At 36.8% G+C, this 18956-nt stretch overlaps 1 protein-coding gene and 1 pseudogene across 4 annotated transcripts in view; one reads left to right on the forward strand and one right to left on the reverse strand.

The window, feature by feature from the left end:
• Positions 1 to 18956, forward strand: part of SCP2 (sterol carrier protein 2) — a 125347-nt gene that overhangs the window by 34552 nt on the left and 71839 nt on the right. For all 4 annotated transcript variants that reach the window (XM_030324973.1, XM_030324975.1, XM_030324974.2 and 1 more), the window contains 4 exons: positions 5801 to 5864; positions 10147 to 10233; positions 11607 to 11757; positions 13384 to 13531. In XM_030324973.1, coding sequence (XP_030180833.1) covers positions 5801 to 5864; positions 10147 to 10233; positions 11607 to 11757; positions 13384 to 13531 — 450 coding nt within the window. The remainder of the gene's footprint in view (positions 1 to 5800; positions 5865 to 10146; positions 10234 to 11606; positions 11758 to 13383; positions 13532 to 18956) is intronic.
• Positions 316 to 1725, reverse strand: LOC115520528 (annotated as a pseudogene).

Below are 18956 nucleotides of genomic sequence, written 5' to 3' on the forward strand. Positions count from 1 at the left end.
CCCTTTCTCTTCTACAGTCCCTACCATATGTAAATAATAAATATTTGTGTGCTTTTTCTTTTAAAGGACATGTTTATTCAGTGTCATGATTAAAAAAAACCCTTTGTTGGAATGCTTTACACTTTCCACAGAACAGAAACTAAAATAACCTGTTGTACAGGTCACAAATACAGTCCTCGAGTTTTTTGACCATACACATGAGTATTGTCTAAAACATGTCTTCTTTGTAGCAGCTAAGTCCTGCCACCACTATGCGTGGCTGAGTTCACAAATCTGTTGTAACCTGTAGGTTCCCTGTCACTTCTCTGGCTTTCCTCTCCTGCTAAGCTTTGTTTCCTTGCAGTAATTAAAACCTTCTGCCACTGCCATAGCTACTGCTGCTGCTGGAACCACCATAGCTACCTTGGTTTTGTGGTTTGGCAAAGTGGCCTCCACCACCATATGGGCCAGAGCTTCTGGCTCCAAAATTTCCTCCTTTCATGGGTCCAAAATTTGAAGATTGCTTGTTGTAATTGCCAAAATCATTATAGCTTCCACCACCTCCAGAGTTGCTTCCATCGTTATCAAATCTATTATAGCCAAATCCACTGACACCATATCTACCACCACCTTGACTGCCACCGAAGCCACCTCACCCACTGAAGTTTCCTCCACAGCCAAATTTGTCATTCCCATCAAAACCACCTCTATGACCACCACTGAAGTTTCCAGAACCACTTCGACCTCTTTGGCTGGAGGAAGCACTAGCCATCTCTTGCTTAGATAAAGCTTTCCTTACTTTACAGTTGTGCCCTTTCACAGTATGGTATTTTTGAATGACAGTCTCTCTTTTTTTTTTTTTTTTAATTTTTAACGTTTATTTATTTTTGAGACAGAGAGAGACAGAGCATGAACGGGGGAGGGTCACAGAGAGAAGGAGACACAGAATCTGAAACAGGCTCCAGGCTCTGAGCTGTCAGCACAGAGCCTGACGCGGGGCTGGAACTCACGGACCGTGAGATCATGACCTGAGCCAAAGTCGGACGCCTGACCGACTGAGCCACCCAAGCGCCCCTGAATGACAGTCTTGTCTACAGAGTCATGATAGTCAAATGTTACAAAAGAAAAGCCTCTCCTTTTGCCACTGCCTCGGTCAGTCATGATTTCAATCCCTCCAATTTTCCCATACTATTCAATCTCTTAGATGATGTTCTTCAGTATTTTCTTTAATGCCATCGACAAAAATCTTTTCCACAGTTAAGTGGGCACCAGGTCTTTGAGAATTGTCTCTCGACACAGCCCTCTTTGGTTCTACAACTCTTCCATTCACTTTGTGTGGCCTTGCATTCATGGCTGCATCCACCTTTTCCACAGTGGCATAGGTGACAAACCCAAAGCCTCTGGAGCACTTGGTGTTTGGATCTCTCATTACCACACAGTCTGTAAGCGTTCCACATTGCTCAAAATGGCTCCTCAGACTCTTATTGGTTATTTCAAAGCTCAGACCTCCGATGAAAAGCTTCTGCAGCTGTTCAGGCTCTTTGGGAGACTCTGACTTAGACATGATGGCAGTGCGAGGGGAGACTTTAATGATGCTTACTCAGCAGCGTCTGTGGGCAGAAAGGACTCAATAAATACTTGTTGAATGAGTAAATGAATGAATGAATGAATGACTTTCCATACTTATATTATTATTCAATTCTCACAACAATCCATTACGGCAGATGTTATTATCCCATTAAGTAAGATGCTGGCTGATGGCCTCAGGATCTTTTATATATATAAAAGATATGTAATGTAAAATTTTTTATAATTATATATATATAGTATAATATATAATATATAATTTTGTTGTGTTCAGAAAGCATCCATCAGTTGTTTTCTTGAGTTTTTTTTTTCTTTCAGGAATGGGTATTGAATTTTGTTAAGCCTCTGTTAATTGCACTTAGGTCTATTATTAGAATATTTTATTACTGGATTCGTGGTATTGAACCAACTTTGCATATCTCGAATGAATGCCAGTTGGTTGTGAGGTATTGACTTTTTTTTAATGTGGGGTTAGATTCTGTCACTATTTTATTTTATTTTATTTTTTATTTATTTATTTTTTTTATAGCTGACCCTGCAGAGGAGACTTGCCCTTCTTTTTTTTTTAAAAAAATTTTTTTTTCAACGTTTATTTATTTTTGGGACAGAGAGAGACAGAGCATGAACGGGCGAGGGGCAGAGAGAGAGGGAGACACAGAATCGGAAACAGGCTCCAGGCTCTGAGCCATCAGCCCAGAGCCTGACGCGGGGCTCGAACTCACGGACTGCGAGATCGTGACCTGGTTGAAGTCGGACGCTTAACCGACTGCGCCACCCAGGCGCCCCAACTATTTTATTTTATATAGTACTTTCAAATCAACATTTGTAAATGATTTTATGTTAATTTCATACTTGCTTTATAAAAAGAAATAGGAAGCCTCTCCTTACTTTTAATGCTTTGATACACTTTATGGAGCATGGAGATTACCTAATCTTTGTAGGTTTGATAGAATTCCCTGTGAACTCATCTTGGCCTGTTTTTTTTGTTGTTGTTGTTTTTTGTTTTTTTTTCCTTTTTGGTAGTTGCTTGGTTTCCTTATGTTTAAATATTCTATCTTCACTGAGGTTATTTTGGGTAGTTTATGTATCTCTAGGAAATTATTCATTTCATTTAGATTTCCAAATCTTTGTATTGAAGTCTGAAAAGTAGTCTTTTGCAATTTTACAATTTTTTCGATTTCAATGATATTTCCCTCTTGTTATTTTTTATGTTTGTATATTCATGCTTTGTCCTTTTTTTTTTTTAAATGTTTATTTATTTTTGAGAGACAGAGTGTGAGCAGGGGAGGGGCAGAGAGAAAGAGAGAGACACAGAATCTGAAGCAGGCTCCGGGCTCTGAGCTACCAGCACAGAGCCCGATGTGGGGCTCGAACTCACAAACCGCGAGATCATGACCTGAGCTGAAGTCAGATGCTTAACTAACTGAGCCATCCAGGCACCCCGTTGCTTTCTCCTTTTTAAAATTAAATTAGGTATTTGTCTATTTTGTTAAAATTTTTTTTAATTTGAGAGAGAGAGAGAGAGAGAGAGAGAGAGAGAGAGAGAGAGAGAGAGAGAGATGGAGAGAGCCTGCATATGAGCAGGGGAGAGGGGCATAGGGAGAGAGAGAGAGATTCTTAGCAGGCTCTATGCTCATGGCGCTGAATATGGGGCTCCATCCTGCAACCCTGGAATCATGACCTGCGCTGAAATCAAGAGTCAGACGTTCAACTTACTGAGCCACCCAGGTGCCCTTATTTTGTTAAATTTTTCAAAATAACAGGATCTTGATTGATTATGTCTACTCTTTTTATTTTTTCTGCAATTAATTTCTGCTTTTATCTTCTTTGTGCTTTCTTTTGGTTTACTTTGGTTGTTGTTTTTCTAGTTTTTGAGTTGGGAATTTAATTCATTTTCTTTTTTTAATGACAGCTTTATTGAGATATAATTCACATACCATAAAATTCACCTATTTAAAGTATACAATTCAGTGATTTTTAATATATTCAGAGTTTTGCAACTATTACCACTTTCTAGTTTCAGAACATTTTCATCACTCCAGTCCCACTGAACATTTTCATCACTCTAGTCCCACCAATGGTCACTCCTTCCATTTTTTGGGTGATTCCAGTTGTTACAGCGGTCTTTTCCATGTTGAACTCAAATCTCTGTCCCTATAGTTTCCATCCATGGTCTTGTTTCTGTCTTCTGAGGCTCACAGGAGGTGAGCCTCTTTCTATAGCTCTTCAAATATCTGAAACCTGCCAGACCTTGTGCTTAACTTCCTTTTAACTGTTTCTCACTTAACTGTGTAACTGTTCTCATTTGACTTGTTTCATAATTCATCAAGTCTAATTGCGGATACTGGGATCACATGTAAGCATTTATGGTAGTTGCGTCACACTATTAAATCATATTGAACTTGTAGTCAAACAGAACCTCAGAGCATTTCTCATAGTTGCTGCTCCTTTTCCCAGATTGTTTTGGGGATCCAGGAATAGAATTGGTCATTTAATTTGAATGTATTCTGATCCATCCCATTAATAAGCTTTGTTGAATCTATTTGGATTCAATATTATAGCAGTCCTTCCCACATTCAGGTTTGGTGAACATGCCTTTAATTTTCTAATCCAATTTTTGGTAGACATATTAGCCAGAGCATGGCTGAGGTTATAGGTTAGCACTAGAGACTTTTCTGCAGGTTAACCTATATTAGTCAATGTTGGTGGTTTCCCAATATGTGTTCTGTGGGACAGTAACCTGATAAGATTCTCTATTTCATGGGTCAGATAAGTTGGGAGATGCTTCAGATTCTTTAACCCCCTTTTGGACAGTCATGATACACATATAATAATAGTAAAGGCTCTGAATGTCTTGCCATAAAGAAACCTGTTTCACTTTGTTTAACCTAGTATTATCTAAACGTATTTGACAGAATCCTCATTTTTTAAAGTAACATCATTGTGCTCCCCCTAAACAAAAACCAAAACCCACAGTATAGTATTTCCTTACCTTGTCCCAAAAGATGTCCTAAAAGATTTAATTGTCTTGCTGATAATCAGATACTATGTTTCATTTGATCTACCAGTCAAACCAATGAAAACAGGTATTAATCTTCTATGGCTTGTTCCTACTGAACCCATATTGGCTGCCACCTGATTATCACTCTTCTTTGTATGAGATCACTAGTGTGGATTCTGCCTTCTTCCTTTTTTATTAGAATTGAGACAAGATTTGCTCAATTATATGTATGTCATTTCTGCTCTGAAGATCATCCTCCTGACAGAGATGATAGAGATGAAACAGAAATGGGGGCTCTTCATTTTCCTGTGCCATCATCTATTAACATAACATTATCAGCTGCTATCAGTGTTCCTTTTCCTTCCTTGGCCTTTCTGCCTCTCAAGCAGGATTCAAAACCTATCTTATGCTGCTTTGTCTTTTTTAAAGTAGTAAAAACTTTTTGCGTATTTAACTTCCTTAATACATGCTTTTGTTTTTCTGACACTAATCTTTAAACTTTCTGTTAAAGAATTTAAAAACATACATATTTCTTGTTAGGCTATAACTTTTCTTTTCTTTTTTTTAAACTTTAAAAAATATTTATTTATTTATTTTTGAGTGAGAGACAGCATGAGCGGGGAAGGAACAGAGAGAGGGAGACAGAGAATCCCAAGCAGGCTCCGAACTGTCAGCACAGAGCCTGATGTGGGGCTCAAGCTCACAAACTATGAGATCAAAACCAAGAGTCATATGCTTAACCAACTGAGCCACCCAGGTACCCCTAGGTTATAACTTTTCTAAAGACTCTTCTGCCTTTTCATAAGGAAGGAGAAGGACCAGGTCCTGGAGGGTGTGGGTTGTAAAATTCACTTAGCCCAGGGGCATTGGGATACTTTGGCAAACTCCTTAAAAAATTGCTGGCAGTGCTTTCCTGCCCTATATCCACTGTGAATCCCAGGCTATATATTCTGGATTTTGAAACTGGACTCTTACTTATACTAGATAGAATTAACCAGTTTGAACTATTTTCATATTCAGTGCTTTTCATATTCATATTCATGTGCTTATTAGTGGATTCAACTCATTAAATATACACAAGTTTAATTAAATATTTATGTGAGGGATCAGTTGTTGACATGATCAATATTGACAATCTGTGCAAGGGAAAATGCAGAAATATTTGGCAGGACACTGCGTACCATTGCAACATTTAATAAGCAATATGAAAGCACTTACTTGTTTTCTCTACAGGAACAAAGGTTGAACATTTTGCAAAAATTGGATGGAAAAATCATAAACATTCAGTTAATAACCCGTAAGTATTTCAGAAATATGAAATTGTAAAAATCTGAGTTATCCTGCTATGTAATATACAACTTTACACTTAAAAAGTAAGGGGAAGACCTCAAAGATATTAACTAGAATGTTTTATTATTTTTCTTATAAAAGGCCTATACCCAGGTAAACTTTTAACTACAGTTTTAGCTTTGGGTTTGTTTATATTTAGAATGTCATTTATTTAAGCTTAAGAAGGAATGTGGATGATTGCTGATAAAGTTTTAGTGAATTTTCATTGCTTATATGATATAATAGAAACTCCTTCATATGAGATAATAAGCTTGTTATAATTTGGCCCACTCTACCTTGCCAGTCTTATTTCCTACTACTTTCTGGTTATTTACAGTCTCTAGCTTCACCAGATCACTTGTTTTTTCCCAAGTGTACTATACAGTACTCACTTCTGTGTTTTTACTTAGGCTGTTAACTCTCCCTGGAATATCCTTTTGTCTTTTGTTTGGTGAATATCTATTTACCCATCAAGCCCCAACCCAAATGTCATTCCTTCTCTAAACACCTTCTTAAATCTTCCTGGGCATAATTTTTTTTTTTCTTATGAGTTTCATTGCACTGTCTGTATACCTCTATTATAACACATCACCCTATCCCACTTAGTTATTTATAAGTCTTTCTTTGATCATGATGGTCCTTGAGCAGAGATTCTGTCTTATCTTGTATCGTCAGCATCTAGCAGGGTATTGGAACATAGTATATGTTCAATAAAACTTTGCTGCTACTGAATAGTAGAGTTGGTATATGTGCTGCCGAAGCAAGCACCTGTATAGTAGAGTTTGAATAAGTAGTCTTAAGCCCATGAAGATGATCTAGAGCAAATTCTTTGTCCTTAGAACTTGGAGAACCATGCAAATATCCTTTTTATTTCCTAAGTAGTAAGGAACTATACCAATACATTGAGGAATTGACAACACTGCAGTTTCTTGGCTTTGAGGCTTCAAGGAGTAGCTCTTAACTTTCTCTAGAGAATCAAAGTCTTTCTCTTACTTAACACCCTGCCTAACCAGGCATCAATTATCCACTCATTATAGCATTCTTCTAAAGGGAATTCATTCACTCAACAAATATGTATTCAGCGGCCTACTGTATGCAACACACCTTTAGCTGCTAGTGATACAGCAGTGAACAAGATAGATAAGTTCCTTGTCCCCAGTGGCCTTCCATTTCATATTGTAAATTCTCAATTATGTTGAATAGTCAAATGTTATTTCTGGATGTCCGTTTCATCATGTAAAACTCTTTGAAACAGCCAAGAATAGCCTTCTAGGTTTTGCTCAGAAATTTCAGATGCCAACTTCTTGCACTAGGTTTTCCTTGGCTAGGAAAGAAAGAGAATCCTGTGTTTGCTCACTAGTTGTTATAGATACCCGGTTACATATTTCTAAGAAGGTTGAATTATAAAACTCTTCTCAAGTGTTTCCTCACAAATTATAAGAATACTTAAAGGCAGTGAGAATCTGTGATAAGCAGTGTCGAATTAGGGATAGTTCATGCCACTTGAGCCCTCAGACCTGTGTCTATAACTTACTCCTAGTTGTCTCTACTTAGATGCTTCATAAGTGCCTCAGAGTCAACATGGCCGTACAGAATTGATCATTTTTTCTCAACCCTATTTTTACTTTAGTATTCTTCATGAATGACATCAATATATACCTAATAATAGAAAACTAGAAGTCATTCTTAACTCTGCTTTCTTCCTCAGTGTCCCATGTGAATTGCAGATGAGTTGAGGATGAACAGAATGCTGCGTCCTTACTGTCTCTTGAACTCATCCCTTCTTTCTGTCTTTAACTTCCAATTCCCTACTCTAGGCCCTTAGCATTTCTTGCCTTAATTATTGCTCTCATCTCTTAGTTTAGTTGCTTTTGATAATGCCCTTCACCATCCCTTTTGTGTACCATAGCCTTCTTGTTTAAATACAAGTCTGATTGTTACACTCCAGCTTAATATCCTTTAGTAGTTCCTCAATGTTTTTAGTGTAAAATGTAAATACCATATACTGGCCTTTCATGGTCTGATCTTTGTTTATTTCTCTTGCTCCATCTTTGTCACCTTGTGACTACATTTCCTCCCAAACTTTATGCCCTAGCTTCAGTGAGCCACTTTAACTCAAGAGGCTTTGTGTATCCTGATTCTTTTGCCAGTAATTCTCTGTCTCCTCCTTCCTCTTATTTGCTAACCCCAGAGGGAAAGCTCCCTCTGGTATCTGGGTCTGATGCTCATCCTGTGTGCTCTCATGGCACTCTGTATAACATTTCTGTCATGGTATTTATCATATTGTATTTATTTGCCACAGATTCATACTGAGTTCCTTGAGGGTAAGGACTATGCCCATGTCCCACATGCCTACCACAGGATCTGGCACAAATTAGGTGTTTTATGGAAGTTGGTGATGATCAAAGTTAACTTTAGAAGAAAAGGTACAGATACTAGTATGCATATCTAAGTTACATGGCCTTTATTTCTAAACATTTGAATTGCTGTTCATTTCCATACCAGTTGAAGTTTGCTTATAGACTCTCCTTTGTGGTGTCTACTGCTTCTGCTATTTTTGCCAGAGCAGTTTCTGAAATCATCTCATTTTATTGTTAGAGGAGCCAAAGGGGATAAAAATAAGTTTCTTCTTTGCAGTGGTTAAGTTTCTTCTTCACAGAAAGGAAATGTGTTTTGAAGTATGCAGGTGATTTATTACAGGTTTTCTACATTTATTTAAGAACTCCATTAGCCTTCATTAAAAGTAATTGTATAATATCATCCCCACAAAAGGCTGAATTGCAAGTAATTTTGTTTTGCTCTTAAGGAACTAGTATTTAATAATTCTCTAGGTGGTGGTGGTGGTGGTGGTGGTGGTGGTGGTGGTGGTGGTGGTATTACATTTTAACCCCCAACTGATCTGGCACCAACTGGGTATACTGCAATTCAATTCTGGCACTAACCACCCAAGTTGATGCAGACCCCAGGAATTAAGAACTTAGTCCTCCGCAAGACTCCCCTCACTTAAGATGCCAGCCACAAGTAGGGTCTCCAGGCCACCTGTACTTCTGACCAACTGACTATAAATACAGGGGTTTCCATGACCTCTCAGGTTTGATAATTCACTAGAGTTCCTCACAGAATTCAGGAAAGTGCTATACTTATGATTACAGTATTATTATAAAGTATATAGCTCAGGAACAGCCAAACAAAGAGGCACATAAAGCAAAGTCTGAGAGGGTTCCTAAAGCAGAGCTTCTGTACCTTCTCCCCATGGAGTCAGGACACATTACCCTCCTGGCATATGAAGGTACTCACCAACCAGGAAGCTTCAGCAAGCTTCAGTGTCCAGAGTGTTTGCTGGGGCTTTATGCAGACGTACTTGATTAAATCATTGACACAAGATTGAACTCAGTCTCCTGCCCCTCCCTTCTCCTTAGGGGTCAAACTGGCTCAAAAGTCCTAACCCCTATATTCACACAGTTGGTGTTTCTGGTGACCAGCCCCCGCCCCCCATACAGTTAACAGGGGGCCCACTATAAGTCACCATAGTGAAGAATGAAATCTTGCCATTTGTAACAATGTGGATGGAACTAGAGTGTATTATGCTAAGCGAAATAAGTCAATCAGAGAAAGACAAATATCCTATGATTTCACTCATGTGTGGAATTTAAGATACAAAACAGATGAACATAAGGGAAGGGAAGCAAAAATGTTATAAAAACAGAGAAGGGAGACAAGCCATAAGAGACTCTTAAATACAGAGAACAAACTGAGGGTTGCTGGCAGGGGTTGGGTCGGGGGAAGGGCTAAAGGGGTGAGGGGCATTAAGGAGGACACTTGTTGGGATGAGCACTGGGTGTTACATGTAAATGATGAATCATTAAATTATATTCCTGAATGTATTATTACACTATATGTTAACTAACTTGGATTTAAGTTAAAAATAAATAAAAATTAAAAAATAAAAGAGAATCTTATATTAATAGAACAGTCAAAATATATTAAATGAAAAAAATATATATATATTAAATGAAGATGCCTATAGTATTACCAGTTTTAGCATAGCACTTATTATATTACTCATAATAACCATAATAAAAAGTTAATATTTATTGAAAAAAAAAAAAGGTTGAAACTCTTCATAAAAGCCTATCTTTTGTTTGTAAAAATAATATTTACATATTATTCTCTGACTTCTGGATCAGAACATTTTCAACAAAAATTATAACTGCTACTTCGTATTCTGTAACTACTTATTTTGTATTTAGGAATTCCCAGTTCCAGAAGGAATACAGTTTAGACGAAGTGATGAAATCTCAAGAAGTTTTTGATTATTTGACTATCTTACAATGTTGGTAAGAAAACCATATTTTAATATTTAATAGAAGTAACTGCTCCATCTGGGTATATCTGTAACTGTATCTGCTTGTATAGAGCTCCTACTAATGAAGTCCTCACTCTGGCGCGCCCTTACTTCCTATTCCTTTTTTTTTTTTTTTTGAGAGCGAGCGAGAGAGAGAGAGAGAGAGAGAGAGTGCACGTGTAGGAGCAGAGGGAGAGAGAAAGAGAGAATCTTAAGCAGGTTCCATGTTCAGCACTGAGCCTGAGCTCAGCATAGAGCCTGAAGTGGGGCTTGAAGTGGGGCTCAGTCCCACGATCATGAGATCATGACTTGAGCTGAAATCAAGAGTCAGATGCTTAACTGACTGAGCCACCCAGGGGCCCCTTTACTTCCTATTCCTATCTGGAGACAGACTGTCTTTTCTCTTGGAAAATTATGTACTTCATTTCCTTCATTCTTGAGTTCTACCTACTTTTTAAAAATTGTATTTTATTCATTTAAATGTGGCTTAGGAGGCCAGTAGAGTCCAGAGTTTCTCCCTTGAGCATTTTGTTTTCTCTACTGTATGCTTCTATCTTAGGAAATGTTACTCAGTTATAGTAGCTAAGAGTAAACATAAAATAGGAAAAATGAAAACAAGAAAAAAATAGCTCTAATAATAATAATAGTTGCATCTTGAAAATTGCTTGACAATATCTGTTTCCCAGAAGGTTGAATTGGTATTGTATAGCTCCTGCTTACCACCTGGAAGACCCTGGTAGGATGCAATTGAATAAATGGGGTCAGCTTTTATCTGTTGCAATATGAAGGTCTGCCCATTTATAAAGTCCAGCTGAACTCAGAGAAGTCTTCTTGTGTTTGCCATTTTCCTTCACAGCTTTGCTATAAGGAAAAAATCTATTTTGAGGAGATCTCTTAACTAAACCCCACCTTCTGGTTTGGACTTTCTGGTATTTCCTATTCTGTCCTTTCCAAGTTTCAAAAGGATTCCAAGACTGATTATTTGGAGATAACAATGTTAGAGCTAGTTAGGCCCATAGTAGATTTTTATTGTACTAGAATAGGAAAAACCTTGTTGACTCCTCAGAAGTCACCAGAAGATGCCTTATGCATCTGCAAAGGTAAATTCAGGATTCTTTGCATTAAGAATGTTTTGGGAGAGACCCTTACAGACCAAGCAGTGGCTGATAGTGTTTAAGTTCTTGATAGAGATTCAGTTCTCAGGTGCGAAGCATGTATAATTTTTAACTATAGATTTCACAAAGAAGACAGTGGAATGACCAGCAAGCATAATCAGCTTTTCTTTCCACATAGAAAGAACTCTTGGTCTGAAATCCTAAGATAGAGGTGCACTGGGTGTAAATGATTATTTTTACCTCCTCTTAGTCCCACTTCAGATGGTGCTGCAGCGGCAGTTTTGGCTAGTGAAACATTTGTACAGAAATATGGCCTAGAATCCAAAGCTGTGGAAATTGTGGCACAAGAGATGGTAACTGATTTGCCAAGCTCATTTGAAGAAAACAGCATTATTAAAATGGTATGTCTGAGATTCTATTTTATTTATCAATTGAGGGCTTTCTGTTTTAAAATTTCAAGGTGACCTCATGTTGTCATTAGCTCTGGAAGTTATTTACTTGAGAAAATTCAGTCCAGAATATTTAATATTATAATCCATCCTTAAGAATCTGTTAAGGGAAAATAACTGATGAGAACATATGCTTCTTGTGATAGAGCCATAAGTGCACTTTTAATTAACTAGACGTACTATTTTGGTGGGTTTTTTTTTTTTTTTTTTTTTTTTTGAGTTGACTGGATATGCCCAGAACTCCTTTCTTACAGAGTTAAGGGAAAAACAAGGATATTTTCAGGAAACTTTCTTGACCTTAGCACTTTAAAAATCTTGATTAAAGATTGAGTAAATGTGGAAGAAGTTAAAAAATGACAATTCAGACCTAGAGTTAGTTGAATATTTGAAGATATACACATACATATTTAAAAATGTACCCGTGCACGTATACACAAATGTATAACAATGATAAGGTAATTAGAGTTTACAAAATGATTTTACAACAATGCTTTGAATTTGAAAATGTCTCTATAACTTGCCCAAGATCACAAAGCTGGGATGTGGTTGAGGTGGAACTTCTCAGATTTTCTGTGTAATACATTTACACCACAATTTTATGCCTTGGAGAGTTTGCTTGTTATTGTCTGAGACCAAAGGGGGGTTAAGAGCATGGGTTTGGAAAAATGTTATCCTATATGATTTTTTAAAAGAAGATTGTTTGTTGTCACATAGAAATTCCTTATATTTTTAGTGTATCTGAATCATAATTATCTATTGCTCAATCTCTTCAAACTATTTTCCACAACAACAAGTTGTGGTTTGACTGAGTTTTTATAACCGTGCAAGATATGGCCTAAGGAATTTTAAGTCCTTTTTATATATTTATTTAAAATTCTGGTTTTTGTTTTGTTTTGTTTTGTTTTTTCCGGGCACCTGGGTGGCACAGCATCCAACTTTGGCTCAGGTCATGATCTCACAGTTCACGAGTTTGAGCCCTGCGTCGGGCTCTGTGCTGACAGCTTAGAGCCTGGAGCCTGCTTTGGATTCTGTGTCTCCCTTTCTCTCTGCCCCTCCCCTGCTTGCACTCTGTTTCTCTTTCTCTCAAACATAAATAAACATTTTTTTTAATTCTGTTTTTTTTCTTATATTTTTTTAAGTTTATTTATTTATTTTGAGAGAGAGAGTGAGAGAGAGCAGGGGAGGGGCAGAGAGGGACAGACCGAATCCCAAACAGGCTCCATGCTCTTGGTGAGGAGCCCTGATGTGGGGCTAGAACTCACAAACCATGAGATCATGTCCTGAGCCAAGATCAAGAGTTGGATGCTTAACCGACTGAGCCACCCGGGTGCCCCTAAAATTCTGTTTTTTATAGTATACAATTTAATATGTACATTCTCCATCCTGAATATTCTTTTATTTAGACTTTCCATGTAATAGAGAATCATTCTAAGATTTGATTATTAATCTCAACTGAGATTTTAATTTGCATAGTCAGTTTTCAACTGTAAAGGTTATACATGTTAATCTCTCAGAAATCGTATATAAAAGTCCCAATTTTGATGCCCTTAACTTACTTATATGTGGTTTTGGTTTTAGGTTGGCTTTGATATGAGCAAAGAAGCTGCTAGAAAGTGCTATGAGAAATCTGGCCTGAGACCAAGTGATATAGATGTCATAGAACTTCATGATTGCTTTTCTGTCAATGAACTCCTTACTTATGAAGCACTGGGACTCTGTCCAGAAGGTAATATCTTTGGTGAGATGCAGATTAACTTAGTAAAGTCACTGAGGACATTTCAGTTTTGCCATTAAAAAAAGGAATTCACTAATTGCCTTTCCTTTCATGTTGACTCTGCCATACTGTGCAAAGTAAATGTAAGCTATCCCAATACTGGACTTTTTAGAGCATGTAGTCTTGGATAATACCACCACTGAGGTAATAGGTTATACAAATAATTTGTATTATGTGTATCAGAGGAACTTAGAATGAATTGTTAAGTAAAAAAAAAAAAAAAGGATAAAAATTACATATGTACTTCCAAATATTTCATATTGTATTTTTTTTTCCCAGACAGGGAGCATGAGGCGGGGGAGAGGGGTAGAGGGAGAGAGAGAGAGTATCTTAAGCAGGCAACATGGTCAGTGTAGAGCTGGACATGGACATGGGGCTGGAGCCCATGACCCTGGGATCATAACCTCAGCTGAAATCAAGAGTTGGGCACCTCAACTGACTGACCCACCCAGGTGCCCCTTGGTTCTTTTTTTTTTAAGTTTATTTATTTATTTTGAGAGAGAGCGTGCCCATGCATGAGAGCTGGGAAGGTGCAGAGAGGGAGGGAGAGAGAGAATCGCAAGCAGGCTCTATGCTAATGTGGAGACCAGTGCAGGGCTTGATCCCACGAACCCTGAGATCCTGACTTGAGCCGAGATCAAGAGTTGGATGCTTAACTGACTAAGCCACCCACGTTCCCCCATATTGTGTTTGAATAAAGACTTGCAGAAAGGAAAATGTGAAAACTAGTTGGTGAGATCTGGAGGATTTTTTTTCTTTTCTTTTATAAAAAGGTTGTATTATTTTTCATTACCATAAGCAGTGTATGAGAGTTTGAGTTGCTTCACATCCTCACCAATATTGATATGGTCAGTTTTAAATGTTTTAGCCACTCAAAAGAGTATGTGATGTCCTGCAGCATTCAGATAAAAAAAGAAATAAATGGCATCCAGATTGGTAAGGAAGAAGTAAAACTGTCACTATTTGCAAATGACATGATGCTATATATAGAAGACTCTAAAGACTCCACTAAAAAAACTATTAGAACTAATAAGTAAACTCAAGAAAGTTGCATGATACAAAATGAGCGTACAGAGATCTCTTGCATTTCTATACACTAATAATGAAGTAGCAGGAAGAGAAATTAGGGAAACAATTCCATTTACAATTATACCAAAAAGAATAAAACACCTAGGAATAAATTTAACCAAGGAGTTGAAAGTGTTTTATACTCTGAAAATTATAAGACATAGAGGAAAGAAACTGAAGATGACACAAAGAGATATACCATGCTTATGGATTGGAAGAATGAATATTGTGAAAATATCCATAAGAATATTCCCAGAGGAATGTATAGATTCAATGTAATCCCTATTAAGATACCAATAGTATCTTTCATAGAACTAAAACAGATACTTCATTTTTTTAATGTTTATTTTTATTTTTGAGAGAGAGAGAGAGAGCACAAGGTGGGAAGGGACAGAGAAAGAGGGACAGAGGGTCCAAAGCAGGCTTCTTGCTGACAGTGTCAAGCCCAATGTGGGGCCTGAACTCACGAACCTCGAGATCATGACCTGAGCTGGAGTCAGACGCTCAACCAACTGAGCCACCAAGGTGTACCTAGAACAGATCATTCTAAAATTTGTATAGAACTATAAAGGACCTCAAATAGCCAAAGCAATCTTGAGAAAGAAGAACAATAGCTGGAGGTATCCCAATCTCTGATTTCAAGATATACTACAAAACTGTAGTAATCAAAACAGCATGACACTGGCATAAAAATAGGCACATAGATCACTGGAACAGGAGAGCCCAGAAATAAACCCACTTCTTGTATGGTCAATTAATCCACAACTAAGGAGGCAAGAATATACAATGGGAAAAGACAGTCTCTTCAGTAAATAGTGCTAGGAAAACTGGACAGCCAAATTGGACCACTTTCTTACACCATACACAAAAATAAACTCAAAATGGATTAAAGACCTAAAGTTCAGACCTGAAACCATAAAACTTTTAAAAGAAAACATAGGTGGTAATCTCTCGGACACATTAACCTTAGCAACATTTTAATGGATATGTCTCCTCAGGCAAGGGAAACAAAAGCCACAATAAACTTTTGGGACTACACCAAAATAAAAAGCTTTTACACAGCAAAGGAAGCTATCAACAAAACAAAAAGGCAACTTCCTGAATGGGAGAAGATATTTGCAAATGATATATCTGATGAGTTAATGTCCAACATATATAAAGAATTTATACAAGTCAACATGAAAAAACCCAAATAATCTGATTAAAAAATGGGTAGAGGACCTGAATAGGCATTTTCCAGAGAAGACATACAGATGGCCAACAGACACATGAAAAAGATTGTGAACATCACTCGTCGTCAGAGAAATGCAAATCAAAGCCGCAATGAGATACCACTTCCCATCAGTCACAATACCGAATATCAAAAAGACAAGAAATAAGTGTTGGCAAGGATGTAGAGAAAAGAGAACACTTATGCACAGTTGATGGGAATATAAATTGTTATAAACACTGTGGAGAACAGTATGGAAGTTCCTCGGAAAATTAAAAATAGAGAGCACCTGGGTGCTTCAGTTGTTAAGCATCTGACTTCAGCTCAGGCCATGATCTCACAGTTTATGAGTTTGAGTCCTACATTGGGTGAGCTTGAGCCCTGCATTGGGTGAGCACTAGCCATGCTTTGGGTGAACAGGAGCCCTGCTTTGAGTGAGCCCCACTTCTCTCTTTCTCTCTCTTCCCTTTCTCTCTCTCTGCCCCTCCTGGGATTCTCTCTCTCTCTCTCTCTGCTTCTTGTTCACTTGTGCCCTCTCTCTCTCTCTCAAAAAAATAAATAAAAAAAAATAGAAACATCATGCAATCCAGTAACCCACGCCTAGGTATTTACCCAAAGAAAGCAAAAACACTAATTTGAAAAGATATATGCACCCCTATGTTTATTGCAGCATTATTTACCACAGCCACAATATGGGAGCAACCCAAGTGTCCATCAATAGATGACTGGATAAAGATGGTGTGTGTGTGTGTGTGTGTGTGTGTGTGTGTGTGTGTGTGTGTGTGTATACACACACACATATACGTACATATGTATACATGTATACATATATACACATATACATACACACACATATATATACATATATATATATATGTATGTATATATACATATATATTTACAATGGAATATTACTTGGCCATAAAAAAGAATGAGATCTTGCCATTTGTGACAACATGGATAGATGTAGAGGGTATTATGCTAAGTAAAATAAGTCAGACAGAGAAAGTCTAGTTTTGTTCTTTTCTTGGTTTTGGCATTAGAATTACGTTGGCCTCATAAAACAAATTGACCATTCTATATTTTCTGTAACCATTCTATATTTTCTGACAAAGTTTGTGTAACCTAAAGAATTTACCAATGTAATCAAGTATTTTTAAGTTTTCTTTTTGGGAAAGTTGTTGATAAAAAATTTGTTAATAGATATGGGGCTCTTCAGATTTTCTGTGTCTTCCAGTGTCTATCAATTTTTGTAAGTTGTATTTTTAAAGAAATTTACCCATTTCATTTAAGTTGTCAAATTTATTGTCTGAACTTGTGTGAAGTATTCTCATATTATTCTTTTTTTTTTAAGTTTATTTATTTAAAGAGAGAAAGCACGAGAGAAAGCAACCATGAGTGGGGAGGGGCAGAGAGAGAGAGAGAGAGAGAGAGAGAGAGAGAGAGAGAATCCCAAGCAGCTCCATGCTGTCAACACAGAGCCTGACTTGGGGGTCCATCCCACAAACTGTGAGATCATGACCTAAGCTGAACTCAAGAGTCAGATGCTTAATCATTTTAAACACTTAAAAAATTTTTTGAACTGAATAATTATGAAATATATCAAATTTTGTAGAAGGTAGCTAAAATACTGCTTAGAGGAAAATGTGCAACTTTAAATATTTACATTTGAAAAGGAGAAAGATCTAAAATAAATGACCTAAGGTTCTCTTGTAAGAAACTTAAAAGAAGAAAACCAAAGTAAACCCAAAGTAAGTTAAAGAAAGTTAAAATTGAAGAGCTGAAATCAATGAAATGGAAAAAACAGACAATAAAGAAAATTAACAAAGCCAAAGCTGAATCTTCATAAAGCTCAACAAAACTGACAAACCTCTACCTAGGTAGATCAAGAAAAAAGAAGAACACCAATCTCCAATACAAGGAATAAAAAAGAAGTTATCACTATAGATCCTATAGACATTAAAAGAATAATAGGAGAGGGACACCTGGGTGGCTCAGTTGGTTCAGTGTCCAACTCTTGATTTCGGCTCAAGTCATAATCTCGCATTTCGTGAGATTGGGCCCCACGTTGGGCTCTGTGCTGACAACATGGAACCTGCTTGGGATTCTCTCTCCCTCTCTCTCTGCCCCTCCCTCCCTCAAAATAAATAAATAAACATTAAAAAAATTTAATATCCAGGTATTTAGAATTTTCCTGGATATATTACTGTTAATTGCTTTCTAATTGTGCTATAGTAAGAGAATACACTTTGATTTTGATCCTTTCAAATTTATGATTTTTATTTTATGGCTCAACATGTGGTATATATTGGTGAATTTATCTATCATTGCACTTGGAAATTATGCAGATTCTGCAGTTATCAGATGTAATGTTCTAAACATATCAATTAAATTGAGATGATTGATAGGATTTTTCAGATCTATGTCTCTAATGATTTATTTGTTTTGCTGTTATCATTTGCTGAGAGGGGTGTTAAAATCTCCTACATAAATTGTGGAATGGTCTCTCTCCCTTCTAGTTCTATCAATTTTTGCTTTATTTTGCAAGCACAAGCACATTTATAGTTGTATATCTTCTGTTTTTTTCATTATGAATATCTTGCTTTATGTCTGGTTATAGTCTTTGTTTAGAAGTCTCTTTTTGTCTGACTAACATAGTTGCTCCAGCCTTTTTATGCATACTGTTTGCATGATATATATTTTCTATTCATTAGCTTTTAATCTATTTATGTTGTTTATCTGTATAAGGTATATCTCTTGTAGGTAGTAGTGTATCATTTTTTAGCCTTTGTCAATTTCTACCTTTTTACTGGAGTATTTAAATCTGCTCTAATACAGTAACCATTAACTATATGTAATTATTGAATCCTTGAAATGTGGCTGTTCCAAATTGAGATGTGTTGTGTGAAGTACACATTGGATTTTGAAAACTTAATATGAAAAATTGTAAAGTATTAATTTTTTTACTGCTTACATGTTAAAATGAAATAGTTTGGATATATTGGGTTAAATAAAATGTATATTAAACAAAGTATATGTTAGAAAATTTTAAAGTACATATGTGATTTGCATTATATTTCTGTTGGACAGTGTGACTTA

The sequence above is a fragment of the Lynx canadensis genome, chromosome C1, assembly GCF_007474595.2.
Source record: "Lynx canadensis isolate LIC74 chromosome C1, mLynCan4.pri.v2, whole genome shotgun sequence".
NCBI classification, from domain to species: domain Eukaryota; kingdom Metazoa; phylum Chordata; class Mammalia; order Carnivora; family Felidae; genus Lynx; species Lynx canadensis.